Genomic DNA, 20,136 nt, shown 5'->3' on the forward strand with positions numbered 1-20,136 from the left:
AGAAGAAGTCAATGAATATCTTCCTGTTCTCCCTCCTGAGCGGTGCTAGCAATATCAAACATATACTACTGTACACATCTCTACTAATTCAGTACTAGTTTTTTTTCCACTACAGTACAAACCAGGCATGAGACAAGTGTTATCTTGAGTTCGGTGAGGATGTGGTGGAATAAGTATATATTAGTGGTATAGTATTAGTACTACGTAGAAGGTTGATCGGTGAGAACACAATATGTCTTTGAATCTATCCCTTCCCCCTCCCTTCCTGCCTCTCGTTTTCTTAACAAGTTGCTGAATGTGTTTCCAATTACGCACCGAGGGAGACACGAACAACTCCGAACTGTGTCTAGGCGCTTGCGCGCGTGAGTACCGTAGTGTGTGTTTTTGTGTGTGCGTGTGTGTGTGTTTGTGTGTGTCCGCGTGTGACGTCACCCTCAGACAAAGGTCCTCTCGTGTAGGAGCGGCGGTGTGTGAGCAGAGGGAGGCACGGCGCGGGACGGACACAGAGAGTCTGTATGCAGGAGAAAAACCAGGAGGAGAAGAGTAAGAGAGAATTTGTAGGAACGTTAAAATGAGAAGATTCCACGTGTCTGTTTTGGATTCGGATAACAACCAGCTGTCTCTCTAGACCGGCCGAGGAATCCACATTTGGGAGGAATTTTACGCACAGCGCGTCAAAGTGTTGGGCTGAACTCCGCACCGCCCAAGCTGAAAAGGACCCCGTAAGTATGTCCAGTCTGCGCCTCTAAAACCTCTCAGGCGGGCTTAAGATCCGTTTTCTACTGTAGTTCAACAAGTTGGCTAACGGATCTTCGCCAAGGTGACCTTTTACGCAATCAAAGTGCCGAATGTGCCACGTAGACGCAGCTGGGACGCGTCCGGGGCAGACGGGGCTCTGATGGAGTCAGCAGATGCCTGCTGCGCCCCAGGGGGGAGAGACTCCGGCGCGGAGGGGATGCGGGGTGATGAGCCGCGCGTCCCGGTCAGAGGGTAGGATCGGGCGGCTGGGTGTCAGAACAAGGGAACGTTTTAGAGAACGAGAGGTCGTGAGTGGAGACGCGGTGGTGGGGCAGGCAGAGGAAACATGACATCTGTCTTGATTTTCCTCGGGGATATGGTGCTGGGCAGCGGAGTTCAAAATATAATTAACTATATCTAACATGTATAACATCAGCTCTGATACGGTATAAACTATTTATAAACTATTATATCGAGAACATCACATCTGATAATATATTAAATATAAATAATAACATGTGGAACTTCAAATCTGATACACGTAAATATAACATCTGATCCAAACTGTATCATCTATTCTATAACTAATATATAAACAATTGACCTTTTGTTAACTATGATCTATATACAATATCTAGCATCTGTAATATAAAATCGGCCGTTATCTTCGTATTTATTACATCACTGATCCATACATAATCTATCGGAACAAATGTGAAATTAGATGATTAAATAAGTTGTTAAGGTACTGGTACTCTTGTATTGTCGTGTGTGTGTGTGTGTGTGTGTGTGTGTGTGTGTGTGTGTGTGCGCGTGTGTGTGTGTGTGTGCGTGCGTGCGTGCGTGTGTGTGTGTGCTCATGCAGGAAGCTGGTTTTAAAGACAGAACAAGACAACATTGACTGGAAAGACAAGCATGGGTCCACCTTTTCAGATCGAGAGAGAGAAAGAAAGAGAATTTCAGAGAGACCGGACATCAGCACCACACACACACACACGCACACACACACAGTGTGTGTGTGTGTGTGTGTGTGTGTGTGTGTGTGTGTGTGTGTGTGTGTGTAGTATGTGAGTGTGTAGTATATGAGTGTTGAATCCTTTAGACCTGTGGAGTCAGAATGTCTCCTGTTTGTTTAGCTTTGAATCACCTTGGTAGTTATCATGTTCCAATTCAAAACTTACAGTTAATACATGTACACACTAAGTAGATGTACACACTAAATAAATGTACACACTAAGTACAGGTACACACTAAGTACATTAAAACACTAAGAACCTGTGCATACAAAGTACATGTTCACACTTAGATCCTGTACACATCAAGTACGTCTACCTAAAAAGTACATGTACACACTAAGAATCTGTACACACCAAGTACGTCTACCTAATAAGTACATGTACACACTAAGAATCTGTACACACTAAGTAATTGTACAGAGTAAGTACATTTACACATTAAGTACATAATAATAATAATAATAATACATTTAATTTAGAGGCGCCTTTCAAGACACCCAAGGTCACCTTACAGAGCATATCGTCATCATACATTATTTAAAAAACAAGACATTGTGTAAAAATAAATAAACATAATAATATAATAACACATCTAAACAGTAAGAACATGTAAACCCTTAGTACACATGCACAAACTTAGTACATGTACAAACTAAGTACATCTACACAGTAAGTAAACATACACGCTTGCCACATGTACACAGACGGTACACAAACTCAATACACTTGTAAGTAAACTTCCGACATTAATGTTGTTTCCTCGGTCAGAACACGATGATCTAGTGTATAAATACCATGGATTGACAAAATATTTTTTTATATTATTTATCATTAATTATTACGATTATTATTCTTGAATTATATATATATATTAATAATCCTGAATTATTAAATCACAACTTTCCTTCTTCCAAGTGATGCTGAGTTGGAACACTTATAGAGACTTCTCGGGTCAGAGGTCAACGGGAAACAGACCTTGGGAGGAGACGGAGGGAGGTTTGAGCTTGGAGAACAGGGTGGATAGGGACACTTAGACCTTGGTAGGTCTGTGCTGTATACTAGGGTCGACCAGATGTGTAGAGGCTTGTCCAGATGGGGAGATGCTAGTCCAGATGGGTTGAGGCCAGTCAATCAGTGTTCAGTCTAGTCCAGATGTGTAGAGGCTAGTCCAGATGTGTTCAGGCTAGGCCAGATATGTTCAAGCTAGTCCAGATGTGTTCAGGCTAGTCCAGATGTGTAGAGGCTATTACCGATGTGTAGAGGTTAGGTCAGATGATTTCAGGCTAGTCAAGATGTGTATAGGCTATTCAATATGGGTAGAGGCTAGTCCAGATGTGTATATGCTAGTCCAGATGTGTTCAGGCTAGTCCAGCTGTGCATATGCTATTTAGATTGGTAGAGGCTAGTCCAGATGTGTACAGGCTAGTCTAGAGGTTTTTTGGCCAGTCCAGATGTGTTCAGGCTAGTCTAGATGGGTCCAGGATAGTCCAGAGGAATTTAAGATAGTCCAGATTGGCAGATGCTTGTCCAGATGTGTATAGGCTAGTCCAGCTGTGTATATGCTAGTCCAGATGGATAGAGGCCAGTCCAGATGGGTCCAGGATATTCCAGATGGGTAGAGGCTAGTCCGGATTGGTAGAGGCTAGTACAGATGTGTTCAGGCTAGTCCAGATGTGTAGAGGCTAGTCCAGATGTGTTCAGGCAAGTCCAGATGTGTATATGCTAGTCCAGATGTGTTCAGGCTAGTCCAGATTGGTAGAGGGTAGTCTCGATGATTTCAGGCTAGTCCAGATGTGAACAGGCTAGTCCAGATGTGTTAGGGATGTGTTGTGCCTTCGTCTCAGTGATGTCATCGTGGCTGATGAGATGAAGGGCTGATGAATGATGTAATGTGTAGAATGGGATCCCAGGAGAGTGACACACCCTCGGAGTGAGCGAGAGAGTGTAAAAGAGAGGAAGACAATCGTCCTGGGTTTCTCTGATGAGGGAGAAGTGGTTTGAGGAGGATGTACTGACTGTGTCTCCATATGCTTGGTGTTTGGTTGATTATTAATACAAAGGGTTATTGTCATAAAAAACGAAATGTATGTCAACAACACATTTCTATATTTTCTATTATTTGTTAATCTATTAATTGGCCCATATCTAAATCCTGCATAATAAATAACACCATAATGTATATTAATGTATTTATTTATTCATATTAAAGTAGTTGAAAATGGGCTTCACTAGTATCGCTGATTGGGATTTTGTTTATAATCCGAATCCATTGTTTTGTGATTGTTTGTGTGCGTTGGTGTGTCTGGGTGTCACTCAGTCTTATATTGCTCATGTAATTTCTTATTAATAGGGAGACAATACAAATTGCCCCTATACATACAGGTCATGAAGGTGCAGGTAGAGGTTAGACAGCACAGAAATAGGTAATTAAGGAGCAAGTAGGGGTTAGACAGTACAGACAGGTCATTACGGAGCAGGTAGGGGTTAGACAGTATAGAGACAGGTCATTAAGGAGCCAGCAGGTGATAGTGTATCCTGACTAAATCTTAGTACATTCATACTCTGCCAGGTTATGTTCTGGTTCCAGATCATCCCCAGTAACGTTGGCAACATGAGACTTGTTTTGCTGCACAAAGGAAAGCTTCAGTCTATAGTTGGGAGCCCGTGACCAAGATTAACACTCTGCTCTCAGTCCAGCACAACTGGCTTGTAATGCTATTGTTTAGCAGTGACGTGTATAAGTCTAGTGTTGCTTAGCTGTGTTGTGTAGTAGTGGTAGTGTTTTGGTAGCATTTTTGTGTAGTGTTTCTCTATATAGTAGTGTTGTTAGTGTTGTGAGGTAGTATTGTGTAGTGGTATTGTGGAGCAGTTTTGTGTAATACCGTTGTTTAATGTTGCGTATTTGAATAGCACACACACACAAACTCACAAACACACACACACACACACACACACACACACACACACACACACACACACACACACACACACACACACACACACACACACACACACACACACACACACACACACACACACACACACACACACGTGCATACACATAGACTCACACTGAAAAACACCCACAATATGTAATGTGGTATTGAAGGTATGTTGGATTCTAGTGATGGTAGAGTAGGTTAGTGTAGTTGGTTTGTGTATTAGTGTTGTTTGGTGATGTTGTATGGTACTGTTGTGTAGAAGTGTTGTGTAGTGATGTTGTGTAGTAGTGTTGGGTAGAGTAGTGTTGGGTAGTAGCATTGTGTTGGGATATTATGTGGGGATGTTGTGTGTGTAGGGTTGAGTGGTGTTGTGTGTAGTTGTTTTGTGTAGTGTTGTCTGTAGTAGTGTGTGTAGTGAAGATGTATAGTGATGTTGTGTAGAATAGTGTGTAGTAGTGGTCTTGTATAGTAGGGCTGTAAGGAGTATTGTCGTGTAGACATGTAGTGGTTTTGTTCATTAGTGTTTTGTAGTGTTATTGTGTTATTAAGTGTGGTGTTGTGTAGTTGTTTAACTTGTAAGTGGCGTTGTGTATAGCTGTGTTGTGCAGCAGTGTTGTTTCGTTGTGTGGTGTAGTAGCTTTTAGTAATGTTTTTTTGTAGTGTTTTGTAGAAGTATTGTGTAATAGTTTTGTGTAGTCCTATTTTGTAGTGTTGCGTGGCTGTTGGGTAGTGTTATATTGTAGTGTTGTGTAGTACCATTGTGTAGTTTTGTGTGGTGTTGTTCAGTAGTGTTGTGTAGTAGCAGTAGTAGTAGTAGTAGTGTGGTGTAGAGTCATGTTGTGTAGGGCAGTGTGGTTTATTAGGATTGTGTAGTGTTGTGTAGTAGTGTTGTGGGGTATATTTGTAAAGTGTTGTAGTGTTGTGTATGGATGTTGTGTAGAGTAGTGTTGTGATACTAAAGCGACAGGTCATTAAGGAGCAGATAGGGGTTACACAGTACAGAGAGAGATAATTAAGGAGCGGGTAGGAGTTAAATAGTACAGGTAATTACGGAGCAGGTAGGGGTTAGACAGTACAGAGACAGGTCATTGAGGAGCAGGTAGGGGTAAGATAGTACAGAGACAGGTCATTGACATTTTACATTAACATTCAGGGCATTTAGCAGACACTTTTATCCAAAGCAATTTGTCATAAGAAGTGAAACAATATATCGCTGTCGGTAAATATGTTCATAGAACCAAATGGAAGTCCTAAAAATCGCTATAGGCTAACCAATTCCCCATATGCAAAGGGAAAATGAAATCCTCAATTCAATTTAAAAAAGTTATAACAATAAAATTAGAATAACATTTTGTCACATTTTTTGAGCCTTTATTCAATTAGAAAAACTATAGCGCCCCTGTGATTGCAATGCACTTCGCCACGTTCCGTCTGTTGCAAAATTCAAATTACATTTCAATCCGCAAAAAAGCTTTGCAAAAGATTTTGCAAAGCGTATCTCAAAAGATTGTGCAAAGGATTATGCAAAGTTTATCAGCGTATCACGTCTGGGTGTGAACTACGTCACTTCCTCATAATTTCCTTTTATGTTTGTATGTGTCAACCCTGATTGTCCCCATTGAGGACAATCTCCGATGGAGGAGATTGTCGCTACGCGCCGAAGTTTGGCGGATGACGTGGAGTACAACCGTGTTGAAGACACCGATGCAGTTGATAGAGTGCGTGCTCTGGGAGATAGGATAGACAACAGGATAGACGACTCTGTAATCCGTAATCCTACGGCGTAACTGAGGAGACCCCTCGAGGGGGGCAATTCGCCACCCTATTGATCTTATATGATGACTACCTACCATGTAAATAGTGTTGTCAATAAACCTCATACGTTTTTCAAATCTTATCTGGTGTTTTATTGGTCCTTATTGTGGAAAGTAAACAAGGTGCAAGTAAATAAGGTTCTAAGTGATTCCGGAAATCATTTTGTTAGAGGACCAATCACAGCCCTTGCCGTCTCCGTCCGTCTCCGTTGCGTCGACGGGTAGTTAAAAATAATGTCTGCTCACGTAAGCTACGGAGAGGGTCTCCGTTTATACGTCTTCTTTAATAAGTCCATGGTCTACGTTCAGCACTTTACAGAGGAGTATAAATTGGCCTTTACTGGTTGGGCTGACGAGGAATTGACGTAGTTCCCGCCCAGATGTGATTCGTCGAATTACATTATTAAATTGCATAATGAATTGTCAAATGCATAATGTAATGAATTATTGAATTGCAAATTGCAAATTGCATTTCCATTTGAATTTTGCTACATTTATAGCCTGGCAAGCCAGACCCATATCAGAAAGATATTGGGTCTGGTCTCGTACGGTGGCAGTGTGGGCGGGATAAACGGTTGTCTTTCAAGTTCCCTCTGCACGCAATAGGATAGCGCTGCAACCAATCAGAGCAACGAAGAAGGTGACGTAGTCAGAGCGAAATTTCCATGAGGAAGTGTTGCGAATGGTTGAAGAGTCGCGGCCAAAGCCGAGTCGAAAGACAGCTGTTCGCCAGCAGCAGCAGCCATTATTGTTTACCTCTAACACGGAACCGTCAGAGCTCTGTCCTCATTCGGCTCGATTCCGCCCCTCACAATCTGATTGGCCTTTCACGTTTTCTGTTTCCAGCAGCGAAAAAGGACGACAGAAGTCTAGGCCTCCCTGGCTGCAAATTAAATTTGCTACCGCTAGGGGCGTCTAGATTTCTAGGCTACTAGAAATCTAGTAGTAGTCATTGTCGTGTAGTAATACTAACATATACTAGATACTAATCTATACTAAACACTATAGTATATGCTTAAATATACTACTACATTTATGCTTCCATACAAAACAGGGAAGAGTTTTGACTTGGCTGATCGACCTTGGCTGGCTCTTAGCGATGGCGGTACCAGACGTCCAGCTGAGGTAGTTGAGCGGAGGGATGGAGATGGGGTGTGTGGTTTGACCAAAGCTTGGAGGTAGGCAGGGGCAGTTCCATCGACCGCCTTGCATGCCAGTACCATCATCTTAAATCTGATACGAGCTACTACAGGGAGCCAGTGCAGGTACATTAAGGAGCAGGTAGGGTTTAACCAGTACAGAGGCGGGTCATTAAGGGGCAGGCAGGGGTTCAACATACAGGTCATTAAGGAATAGGTAGGGTTAGACAGTACAGAGACAGGACATTGAGGAGACAATAGGGGCACAACATCATCGGGTTGTCAGGAGTATTGTTGTGTAGACATTTGCAGTAATGTTGTGTTGTAGTGATGTGTACTAGTGATGTGTTGTAGTGTTATGTGTGCATGTTTTTTATTGTTTTTTGTAGTATTGTGTAATAGTGTTGCGTAATAGTTTTGTTCAGAGTAGTGTTGGTTGTGTAGTTTAGAGTATTGTCGTGTAGTAGTCTTATGTATTAGTGTTGTGTAGTTGTTTTGTATAGTACCATTGAGTTTTGTTGTGTTCTAGTTTTGGAAGGGTAGGATTGTGTACTAGTGTCGTGTAGTAGTAGTAATAGTAGTAGTAGTAGTACTGTGGTGTATAGTCATGTTGTGTAGGGTAGTGTTGTGTAGTTGGATTCTGTTGGGATGCTGTGTAGTTGTGTTGTGTAGTACTGTTGTGTGGAATATTGTGTTGTAGTTTTCTGTATTGATGTTGTGTAGTATTGCTTCGTAAAGAAGTGTTGTTTGGTAGTCTTGTGTAGTAGTGTTCTGTTTTGATGATTTAAAGTGATGTTGTGTAGAGTAGTATTGTGTGGTGATGTTGTGTATAACTGTCCGTCCACACCAGAAGCGAATTGAGCGACCAAATCGCCGGAAGTCATTCACTTTCTATGGGCAAGAGCGACCAAAGCGACCAAAGCGACCAACGCTACCAGCGGCCAAAGTTGAGCGACCAGAGCGTCAAAAAGAAGTTGAAAACTTTTTAACTTTATGCAAATGACTATTATTCGCTTCAGCGGCCAAACACTGACAGCCAATCGGAATGTAGACGTTCTTCGCTTGCGTGGATCCCAGGGAACATCGGCAGGCACTTTGGTTCCTACCTACCTTTATTCACTCACTGAACAAAATGTCGGCTGAAGTATTAATCGCGGCTGTAACTGGGCACCCGGTGTTGTACGAACCCACCCCTTTTCATTTCAGAGATCGAAACGCCGTAGTGGTTTGGATATCAAGTGATGATAAGCGGGAGTATTTATAGGCTACATCTAGAACGTTCGTATTTAAGCGGGAATCATTTTAATTTGCTCTCATGCCACCAATCTAACCAACCAATCGCGTGTAGCATGCTTTCAACAAAACCAAAAAAGTTTTTGAAATCGTCACATAAACAAACTAATCGACAAGACGAGGGATAAATGACAAGGGATATATCTAGTCTAGATAGATAGAAAGCCTAGTCAAGTCTTTATTAATACCAAACGACACAAATCGTCGGGAATCCATTTAGGTGGTTCGGCCCACACAGGACAGTAGCCTACAAGACCACACAGAACAAGTCTGACTGGACATACACACAATACATCACATTAAAACTAGACACGCGTTGATAGATAGACAGAAAAGCCTAGATAGATCGATATGTTCCATTATTTGCCTTGCGGAGCCAACCAGTCCTGTGCGCGTATGCAAATTAGCCATGTGCGCGAATGTCTATTTGTTTTGAATGCGACGAATGAGTGCAGATCATGATTTGCAGATCCAGATCAGTGAAACATATTTTAACTACTACAGCACGCAGGGTTTTTTGTTCTCGGTTGTAATTAGCCTACATTTTAGGATTTTTTTTGTATTGGGGGGAATCACTGTCCTACTTGTTGTCGAAGCACTTTATCGAACAAGCAAAACCGTCTCGGCAATATGGCCAAGGTGTATGGGAGAGTTCACTATTTGATATGGCTGTCTGTAGGGCCTACTAAACGCATACGGCTCCTTTAAATGGGTCTGCATAATTGAATTGTACGTCATGAGCGACTTGAGCGACCAAAGCGAACAGAAAAATTCGCAGCGAAACTTTGTGAGCGACCAAAGCGTCTTTGACGCTTTGGTCGCTCCTGGTGTGGACGTACAGTAAGTGATGTGTAGAGTTGTGTTATATAGTGTTGTGTAGTGGTTTTATTTAATAGCATTGTATTCGGTCATAGAACTGTTCAGTAGTGTTGTGCAGAGTAGTGGTGGGTATTAGAATGGGGTATTGGTGTTGTACGTGATGTTGTAGTCTCTGTTGAGTGAGTTTGTAGATAATGGACACCACTGTAGAGGAATATGAGAGTTGACATTAGACTAGCAACATGTAGCGCACCCGTAGAAGGACTAGACCAATGTGTAGCCATATTATATACTAACATATACTAGATACTAATCTATACTAAACACTATAGTATATGCTTAAATATACTATATACTAATCTATACTATACACTTAACTATGTAGCAACATATTCTAGATCAGGGGTTCTCAAAGTTTTGACAGCTGAGGGCCAATTTAGGAACCCAAAATTTGACTGCTGCCAAAGGAAAAAAAATGAGGCGGGAAACGCCGTCGGCTTCCCAGTGGTGAAAAGAAACATTGCACCATGGACCTCTGGGAGTGAGGTCTAAATCACGAAACTGAGGTTCATCCTTTCAAAGTAATGTACAGTCGGATTAAAACAAACACATGTAACAGGACTTATTTGAAAGCTAGAGAGAGTCGACTTTTCTCTTTGTATTTAATTATTTTTGTTTAAATTAATATTGATATAATGATAAAAAAAAAACATCGTACATCTGTATGTCATTGCGGGCCGCCAGGAATGTTTCTGCAGGCTGCCATTGGCCCGCGGGCCGCACTTTGAGAACCAATGTTCTAGATACTAACCTATGCATACACTATACAATATAATAACATATACTAGATACTAACCTATGCTATACACTATACCATTATGCTAACATATACTAGATACTAACCTATGCTATACACATACTTTATGCTAACATATACTATACTTTCCTATGCCAACACTATACTCTATACTAACATATACTAGATGCTAACCTAGATTATACACTTTACTCACATACACTATAGCTCTACTAGTCTCTACTATGCAGTTCTATATACTTACTTGTACAAGCTACTATTCGCACACACACACGCACAAAAATGCACACACACGCACGCACGCACGCACGCACGCACGCACGCACGCACGCACGCACGCACGCACGCACGCACACACACACACACACACACACACACACACACACACACACACACACTAGGGAGTATTCATAACGTTGGGAGGGTTCAGTATTCAGTAGCTGTTTGTTTCAGAATGTGGGTGTGAGGGGAGGGGTGTTTGTGTGTGTGTTTGGGATTTGCGTATGTGTTTGTCTGTGTGTGTGTGTGTGTGTGTGTGTGCGTGTGTGTGTGCGTAGGGGGGTATGTGGATGTGTGTGGTTGTGTTTGTGTGTGTGCGATGGGGATATGTTTTTGTGTGTGGGTGTTGTGACACAGATATGTATCCGTGTGCAAAACAGTCTGTGAAAGTGTGTGTATGTGTGTGTGCGTGCATGTTTTGCGTGAGGGCAGTGTGTGTCTGTTTCTAGGTTTTTATGTTTCTCTCTGCTGATTTTAGGGCGGAGGAGAACAATACATCCATTGTAGAGAAACCTGGCAGAGAAGGAGGGCAGAGGAGAGAGGAGGAGAAGAGAGGAGGAGAGGAGATAAAGGAGAGGAGAGAGGAGAAGAGAGAAGAGAGGGGGGGAGAGGAGTAGAGGAGTGAGGGGAGAAGGGGGGAGAGTAGGAGAGGAGATAGAGGAGGAGGCATAGTTTACTATAGTATCATATAGTACTGCATCATGGTATACAGTAGTATAAAAAAGATAGTATAGTATAAAATAGAATGGCATAGTATTTTATTGTAGTGTGTAGTTTATGGTAGCATAATATAGTATAGCATCATATCATATTGTATAGTTTAGTAGTAGTATTTTTTAGTATTTAGTTTTATAGGATACAGTAATATGGTTTAGTAACGAATAGTTTAATATGGTAGACTATTATAGTACAGTATAGTTTTGTATGCTATTGAATTGTATCTTATAGTATATGAAGTATACTATATGACTTATAGTATCATTTTATACTACACGATAATAAAGAATATTACAGAACAGTATTTTAAACTATACAGATGTAAAGAGTCCTGAAGCATAATATTTTACAATAAACGGTTGTATAGAATAATTAAGTATAGTATTATATAGTGTGCAGTAGTATAGACTAGTCTGAAATTGCTCTATATTATAGAATAGTATCCCCGTTGCCCTTACAGCCAAACACATCAGCCGTTGTGGTGACCATGGAAACAAAAAGGTCTGGCTGGCAGTGAATGGGTTGGCACAAATGGTCTGGACTTGTTATGTTATTAATGAAGCTCACACTCAATCAACACGCACGGACGCACACACACACACACACACACACACTCACATACATTACACACACACACACGCACGCACGCACGCACGCACGCACGCACACACGCACGCACGCACGCACGCACGCACGCAAACACACACAAACACACACACACACACACACACACAGATACATGCATACACACCCACCCCCCCCCCCCCCCCACACACATATACATAGGTGTAATAATAGTGTATCATGCATGTTTATGTGTGAGTGTATCAGTGTATGAGAGAGACAGAAAGAGGTGAAAGGAGAGAGAAAGAGTATGTGGGAGAGAGCGTGAGAAAGAGAGACCGAGATCGAGTGGGAGAGAGAGACCGTGAGAGAGAGAGAGAGAGATCACAGTTTTTCAGTCCTTAGTGAGTTTTTAAAACAGGAACACTCTCCAGATGGAAAATACACGCACACACGCACAACCACACACACACACACACACACACACACACACAAACACTCACACACGCACACACACACACACACACACACACACACACACACACACACACACACACACACACACACACACACACACACACACACACACACACACACACACACACACACACACACACACACACACACACACACGTTGATAGTACTCTTGCTTGGTCTGAAATATATGAACTCTGTTGTGGTCAAAATGGGTTGAGCTAGATGTGGTTCCTATCTACCATTGAATATTTTGGAGAAAGTTCCTCCATCTTTAGTTCTTCCTCACGCTTTTTCGCCTTTTTATACCTCAACACACCACCACTTCTAAACAGGACCTGAAGACACTTCTAAACAGGAACTGAACACACCACTACTTCTAAACAGGACATGAACACACCACCACTCCTAAACAGGACATGAACACAACACCACTTCTATACAGGACCTGAACACACTCCTAAACAGGACATGAACACACCACCACTCCTAAACAGGACATGAACACACCACAACTTCTAAACCGCGCAGCCATTACACAAACATTACACAATGTACTGTTGTGCTGTAAAATAATAATGTTCTTTTAGCATAATAGTATTATAAATTTTAGTTAGCAATAGTAATAATTTGTTTATAATCATTGATCCATCAAATGTCTGAATATACTTAAGCTATTGATTCTTAATATGACACTCCTTGATTGTTATTGTATTCATATATTTCGTTTTTAAAAGTCTGTTATGTTATTTATGTCCGATGACATAATGCAACTGACTACAGAGTGTACAGCTATGGAGATCCTTTAATGAACAAATAAAAACACACACACACACACGCACAAACACACAGACACACACACACACACGCACACGCACACGCACACAGACACACACACACACACACACACACACGCACACACACACACACACACACACACACACACACACACACACACACACACACACACACACACATACACACACACACGCAAGCACATATGCTAGCGTGTATGCTATTGTTTATGCTAGCACTTTGAGTCTGACTCGTGGATGAAAGTGATGCATAGAAAAAGTTTCCTTACCTTGCCTTGTGTGTATGCCAGCATATATGGTAGTGATTTTAGCAGCGCATATGCTAGTGTTTTTGCTAACACCTATCCTAGTGTTTATGCTAGTTGATATGGTAATCTGTGTGTCTTGTGTGTATGCTATTATGTATGCTAGTATTTTTGGTAGCACATATGCTGTTGTCTTTGCTAGTGTGTATGATAAAGTGTACGATTGAGTGAATCCTACGGTGTATGCTAGAATGTACGCTAGTGGTTATCCTAATGTGTAGGATAGAGTGTATGTTGGTGTGTAGGCTACCCTGTGGTGTATCCAATTATAACCCTCCTAGCATTACAGTATAGCACATAAAAAATCCTAAATGCCATGTAAGCAAAGAAGCCCAGTTAGTAAGTCTGACACCTAGGCAACCTAGGTAACCTAGGTAACCAGATCCTTATGTTATTTTTCATGTCAATATTTACATCTCTGTCTGCTCTTACACATGTCTGTCTCTAACTCCTGTCAATCTCACCTGTCCACCTCCTATACCACGTGTCTCCCTGTCTATCTCCCCTGTCTGACTCTAACTCTATCTGCCTCTCACTTTCTCTCTCTCTGTGCTCTACCTGTCCTAACTCTAACCCGTCTCTCTCTCTGCTCTACCTGTGGTGACTCTAACCCGTCTGTCTCTCTGCTCTACCTGTGGTGACTCTAACCCGTCTGTCTCTCTGTGCTCTACCTGTGCTGACTCTAACCCGTCTGTGTCTCTGATCTACTTGTGGTGACTCTAACCCGTCTGTCTCTCTGTGCTCTACCTGTGCTGACTCTAACCCGTCTGTCTCTCTGCTCTACCTGTGCTGACTCTAACCCGTCTGTCTCTCTGCTCTACCTGTGGTGACTCTAACCCGTCTGTCTCTCTGTGCTCTACCTGTCCTGACTCTAACCCGTCTGTGTCTCTGATCTACTTGTGGTGACTCTAACCCGTCTGTCTCTCTCTGCTCTACCTGTGGTGACTCTAACCCGTCTGTCTCTCTCTGCTCTACCTGTGCTGACTCTAACCCGTCTGTCTCTCTGCTCTACTTGTGGTGACTCTAACCCGTCTGTCTCTCTCTGCTCTACCTGTGGTGACTCTAACCCGTCTGTCTCTGTGCTCTACCTGTGGTGACTCTAACCCGTCTGTCTCTCTGCTCTACCTGTGGTGACTCTAACCCGTCTGTCTCTCTGCTCTACCTGTGGTGACTCTAACCCGTCTGTCTCTCTCTGCTCTACCTGTGGTGACTCTAACCCGTCTGTCTCCCTGCTCTACCTGTGGTGACTCTAACCCGTCTGTCTCTCTGCTCTACCTGTGGTGACTCTAACCCGTCTGTCTCTCTCTGCTCTACCTGTGGTGACTCTAACCCGTCTATCTCTCGGCTCTACCTGTGGTGACTCTAACCCGTCTGTCTCTCTGCTCTACCTGTGCTGACTCTAACCCGTCTGTCTCTCTGCTCTACCTGTGCTGACTCTAACCCGTCTGTGTCTCTGCTCTACCTGTGCTGACTCTAACCCGTCTGTCTCTCTGCTCCGCCCGTCTGTCCAGCAGGCAGTCATCATGATGATGTCGGAGGAGGACGCGGAGCAGTGCTACTACAACGAGAGCATCGCCTTCTTCTACAACCGCAGCATGAAGCCGCTGGCCCGCGAGTGGGACGCGGTCAGCAAGCTGGTGATGGGGCTGGGCATCACGGTGTGCGTCTTCATCATGCTGGCCAACCTGCTGGTGATGGTGGCCATCTACGTCAACCGCCGCTTCCACTTCCCCATCTACTACCTGATGGCCAACCTGGCGGCGGCCGACTTCTTCGCGGGGCTGGCCTACTTCTACCTGATGTTCAACACGGGGCCCAACACGCAGCGGCTCTCCGTGTCCACCTGGCTGCTGCGGCAGGGCCTGATCGACACCTCGCTCACCGCCTCCGTGGCCAACCTGCTGGCCATCGCCATCGAGCGTCACATCACCGTGTTCCGCATGCAGCTGCACACGCGCATGAGCAACCGCCGCGTGGTGGTGGTGATCGTCGTCATCTGGACACTGTCCATCGTCATGGGCGCCATCCCCAGCGCGGGCTGGAACTGCATCTGCGGCCTGGACTACTGCTCCAACATGGCCCCGCTCTACAGCAACTCCTACCTGGTGTTCTGGGCCGTGTTCAACCTGCTCACCTTCGTCGTCATGGTGACGCTGTACGCCCACATCTTTGTGTACGTGCGGCGGCGCACCATGCGCATGTCCCGCCACAGCTCGGGCCCGCGGCGCAACCGGGACACCATGATGTCCCTGCTGAAGACGGTGGTGATCGTGCTCGGTAAGGGCCCGTTGCATTACCATCAGTTAGTGAGGCGCTGTGTTTTCTGATCAGATGGACTTCATTACTCTCATCACATTACACAACTTTAGGAACCTTAAAATGTGTGTGTATGTGTGTGTGTGTGTGTGTTACGATGGGGCTCCTGCATCCCTCCCACTACAAAAGGCTGATAAGTTGCGGTCTCTTAGCAACGGCATTCCTAGGAACCAGAAAAACTCACCCCACCCTTTCTCCAGAGGGCCCAAACTAACCTCCTCCTCCTACTCACAGGCCTCCTCCTCCTCCTCATGCCTCCTCAACTCACCTCTTCCTCTTCATGCCTCCTCAATTCACCTCATCTTCCTCCTCAGGCCTCCTCAACTCATCTCCTCCTCTTCCTCCCCATGCCTCCTCATCTCACCTCCTCCTCCCACATCCTCCTCCCTTCCTTCTCACCTCATCCAAATGACTTCTCCACTCACCTCCTCTTCATCCTGCTTCCTCACCTCTTCCTGCTCCTCTACTCACCACCTCCTCCTACCCCTGCCTCTGCAACTCACCTCCTCCTCATTCATCCTCAAGTCACCACCTCCTAATGCCTCCTCCACTCACCTCCTCCTCACTCTCATGCCTCCTCAACTCCCCTCCTCCTCTTCCTGCTCCCCTTGACAACAGAACGTGGTCAATTATAGTGATGGCGATGTGCTTTAGTTTAGAGATAGAACTCAACAAGAGGATTGCATCTTTAGTGAGTGGGAGAAAGTTAAACTAAAGGAACAATTGTACTTGGATTTCAGTGAGCTGTGAGATGCTGCTGTGGTTTTGAAACCCCACATGGGTCCTTGCTTTAACACATTGTTTATTTATTGAAATAAATGTGCTCTCCTTTCAAAATAAAAGCGTTATAGTTGCTGGTTAAGTTGACCGCAGTTGCTCACCACAAACTCACAATACTAGCCCATGTTTTTAGTTCTCCAGTATTTTAGTATTTTTAGAAGAGAGTGGTAGGAACTAACCCATTCATAGTATCAGAAGAGTATTCTAAGAAAAGACTAGTGGGTATCGGCAGCACATGTATTAGTACCAGAGTATTAGGAGTTAGGAGTTATTAGGATTAGGAGTATTTTCAGGATCAACACAGGAAATGAAGTGCGCTCCAATCTCAGAAACCCTCAAGTGTTTCCCCAACCACCCTCCGAGTAAGAAAAGACAGAAAGATTGCTTTAAACATCAGACCAGCAAAGAGTGTTTCTAAACAACAGAATGGTGAAGAGTTATTTAAACAGCAGAACAGTAAAGAGTGTTATTTAACCACAACATAACCGTGACAATTGTTTTAAACCACAACAGTAAAGAGTGTTTTAAACCACAACAAAACAGTTACAAGTATTTTTAACCCCAACAGAACAGTAAAGAGTGTTTTAAACCCCAACACAACATTAAAGAGTTTTTCCTCGTGTGCCTCTTCAGGAGCCTTCATCCTGTGCTGGACACCAGGTCTGGTCCTCCTCCTGCTAGACGTCTTCTGCCCCAGCTGCACCGTCCTCACCTACGAGAAGTTCTTCCTGCTCCTGGCCGAGTTCAACTCCGCCATGAACCCCATCATCTACTCCTACCGCGACAAGGAGATGAGCGCCACCTTCAGGCAGATCCTGTGCTGCCAGCGGCAGGAGAACCTCAACGGGACCGTAGCGGAGGGGTCCGACCGCTCGGCCTCGTCCGTCAACCACACCGTGCTCAGTCCTGGGGGCGGCAGTAGTGGTGGTGGTGGTGGTGGTGGAGCACACAACCAACACCACCAGCTTCAGCACCACAACGAACACTCAGTGGTGTGAGCGGTGATCCCGAGGAACGGGGTGTGGAGGGAGGGGTTCAGACTTAGATCAAGGGTTCTAGAACTTTTTCATGACGGGACCCCAAAGGAAAGGAGGGGGGTGTTTGACGGACAGGCTGCAGAATACGCACTTAGACCATGGAGAGGTGGAGGAAGTGGAACTGAGGAAGAGGAGGATGTGAATCGTGGTGAATAGGATGAGGAAGGGGAAGGGATCAATTGAAACAGAATCAGTGGCTGTTTTTGGTTTCGTTTTGTTGTTGTTTTTTCTATTAAACCTGTTGTGTTTGCAACTGATATAAACTATTTAAGGAGTAATCTGTGAAGTGAATTTGATGCCAGTACAGCCCTGCTCTTCCTGTTTCCTGTTAAACTCCGTCCATTGCTGTTGTAGTTATTTTCATTTGTAGTCCTCAGGCCATCTTTGCCCACATAACTGTTTCTAGAAAATGTACATGTTAATGTGTTCATTTCAACAAGCAGCCACTGTTTCTTTTAGTTTAGGTTTTAGTTAAAGTTTCAAATTCAGTCTAGGTTTTAGTCTTAGATTGATTTGAAAAAGACTCATCCTCCAGTCAAACTTCTGGACCATGGAATCATGGGAAATGTAGTCTATTGGTATATTATTCAAGGACCATGCATGTTGTTTTACAGTTACTTAAATGTCCGGCAAAAAAAGTGTATTAAGAAATCCAGGAGGTCATATTAACCCTCCCATGATCTGTCAACTTCTTTGTCCTATATACAGTTTACATTAACTATGTCGTGTCTGTGATTGTGCGTGCACATGTGTGTGACTGTGAAGCCATCCCAGTATTGATCCCAGTATGACTCATGAAGGCCTTTCCCCAGTATGAAGGAACTCCGTAGAGGGCGGTAGAAGCACTATTACTATGTTAGCACAGGTTCTGCATCCAGGGGGACTCTGTGATCAACTGTCTGTTGATTTAGGTTCAAGATGTCTTGATATATTCATTATAGTCTTTTATAACATGAAATGTGTGCGTGCAGTGTTCATGTAAATAAGAGAGTAGCCGACACTAAATCAAACATAAGAAAACATACACAACAAATCACATTCAATACACCAAACACACACCCAACCTACACCCAACACACACCCAACAACCGTCCAACACACAGACAACACACACCTAACCTACAACCAACACACAACCAACTCATACCAAACAACCTCCCAACACACACCAAGCACACACCCAACAACCACCCAACACACACCCAACAACCACCCAACACACACCCAACAACCACCCAACACACACCCAACAACCATCCAACACACACCCAACACACACCAAATAACCACCATGCATGCAACCAACACACACCAAACACACACCAAACTAGACAGTACAAACTCATTCAGCACCAAACAAACCAACTCCCTTCCTATAAATCCCATGTCGAGGAAACCCGACTACGGGTTATGTTAAATTCCGGCTGAGGGTCAAGTGTTTCTAAATACTATTGTCTGCTTCATGTTTCCATACCCTCCCTCCTATCTGAAGCACCACTAGTATTATGGTTTTGAAGTCATGTAAAAGCACTTCCATGAAGAATTCTTGAATTGTAAGGCATTAAAGCAGAGCTCTGTGGTTCAATGTTTATGTTCGGATGTATTTCCGACTTATTGAGTACAATTGAGTGTATGTTGTAAAGTGCACTATAGCACTGGCGTTCTGTGTCACAGTACTGTAGTACTATTGTAGGACTGACTCGGGACAAAGTCAATGGATTGATTCAGGTTCTGCAGCAGCCTTACTGCAGTATGATTGTGTCTGTCAGTGTAGACATACTGTGTATACCAGTGCAACGACATGTGTACAGTATGTGTGTATATAAAATATAGCATTCAAAGTTAATCACCCATGGGAATGTGTTGTGTGTGTATAAATATGTCCGTCTCTGTCCAAATGTACTGTAGGATGGTATTTGTTGTGTTGGAGGTGGTGTATTGTCGTCACTATCAGTAGCTTGCCTATAACCAAACTAGCATCCAACCCAGATATTTTCATTAAAGACTTGTTTCACAACAGCGCTTTTCACACTTTTTGTTCCCAAACTATTTAGGACAATGAAGGGAAGAATTCAAAGGTCAATCATTGTCATAGTTTTGAATGGTCTGTTTTAAATAGATTGTGTGTAGCTTTCAGCGCAAGGAATAGCAGCGGCAAATATTCGGTTATCATAAAAACACACAAGATGTCTGCTGGTAATCGCACTGTTGAGCGTGGGCGGATGTTTTCCCGCTCTGAGATGTCAGCTGAGCTACACTCACTGAGAGCAA

The 20,136-nt window shown here is 43.7% G+C and overlaps 1 protein-coding gene across 8 annotated transcripts; it reads left to right on the forward strand.

Annotated features, from left to right (window-relative positions):
• The first annotated feature begins 325 nt into the window (after positions 1-325).
• Positions 326-18,870, forward strand: lpar1 (lysophosphatidic acid receptor 1). 8 transcript variants are annotated; one of them, XM_030341813.1, is made up of 4 exons: positions 326-543; positions 629-726; positions 15,244-16,009; positions 17,462-18,870. In XM_030341813.1, exons 3-4 carry the CDS (start codon positions 15,256-15,258, stop codon positions 17,824-17,826), a joined length of 1,119 nt encoding a protein of 372 aa, XP_030197673.1. In that variant the 5' UTR covers positions 326-543; positions 629-726; positions 15,244-15,255; the 3' UTR covers positions 17,827-18,870. The 8 variants fall into 8 exon arrangements, with proteins under 8 accessions (XP_030197673.1, XP_030197672.1, XP_030197669.1 ...); XM_030341812.1 differs by having other exon boundaries at positions 15,247-16,009; XM_030341811.1 differs by having other exon boundaries at positions 328-543; positions 629-722.
• The last annotated feature ends 1,266 nt before the right edge of the window (positions 18,871-20,136 follow it).

This window comes from Gadus morhua, chromosome 19 (assembly GCF_902167405.1).
Source record: "Gadus morhua chromosome 19, gadMor3.0, whole genome shotgun sequence".
Classification (NCBI taxonomy): domain Eukaryota; kingdom Metazoa; phylum Chordata; class Actinopteri; order Gadiformes; family Gadidae; genus Gadus; species Gadus morhua.

Excerpts from the sequence above, each read along its gene's own strand:
- lpar1 (XM_030341809.1), top strand. The coding sequence starts at position 15,256 with ATGATGATGTCGGAGGAGGACGCGGAGCAGTGCTACTACAACGAGAGC. Across the intron at positions 16,010-17,461 it reads GACGGTGGTGATCGTGCTCG|GAGCCTTCATCCTGTGCTGG; the intron begins GTAAGGGCCCGT and ends GTGCCTCTTCAG.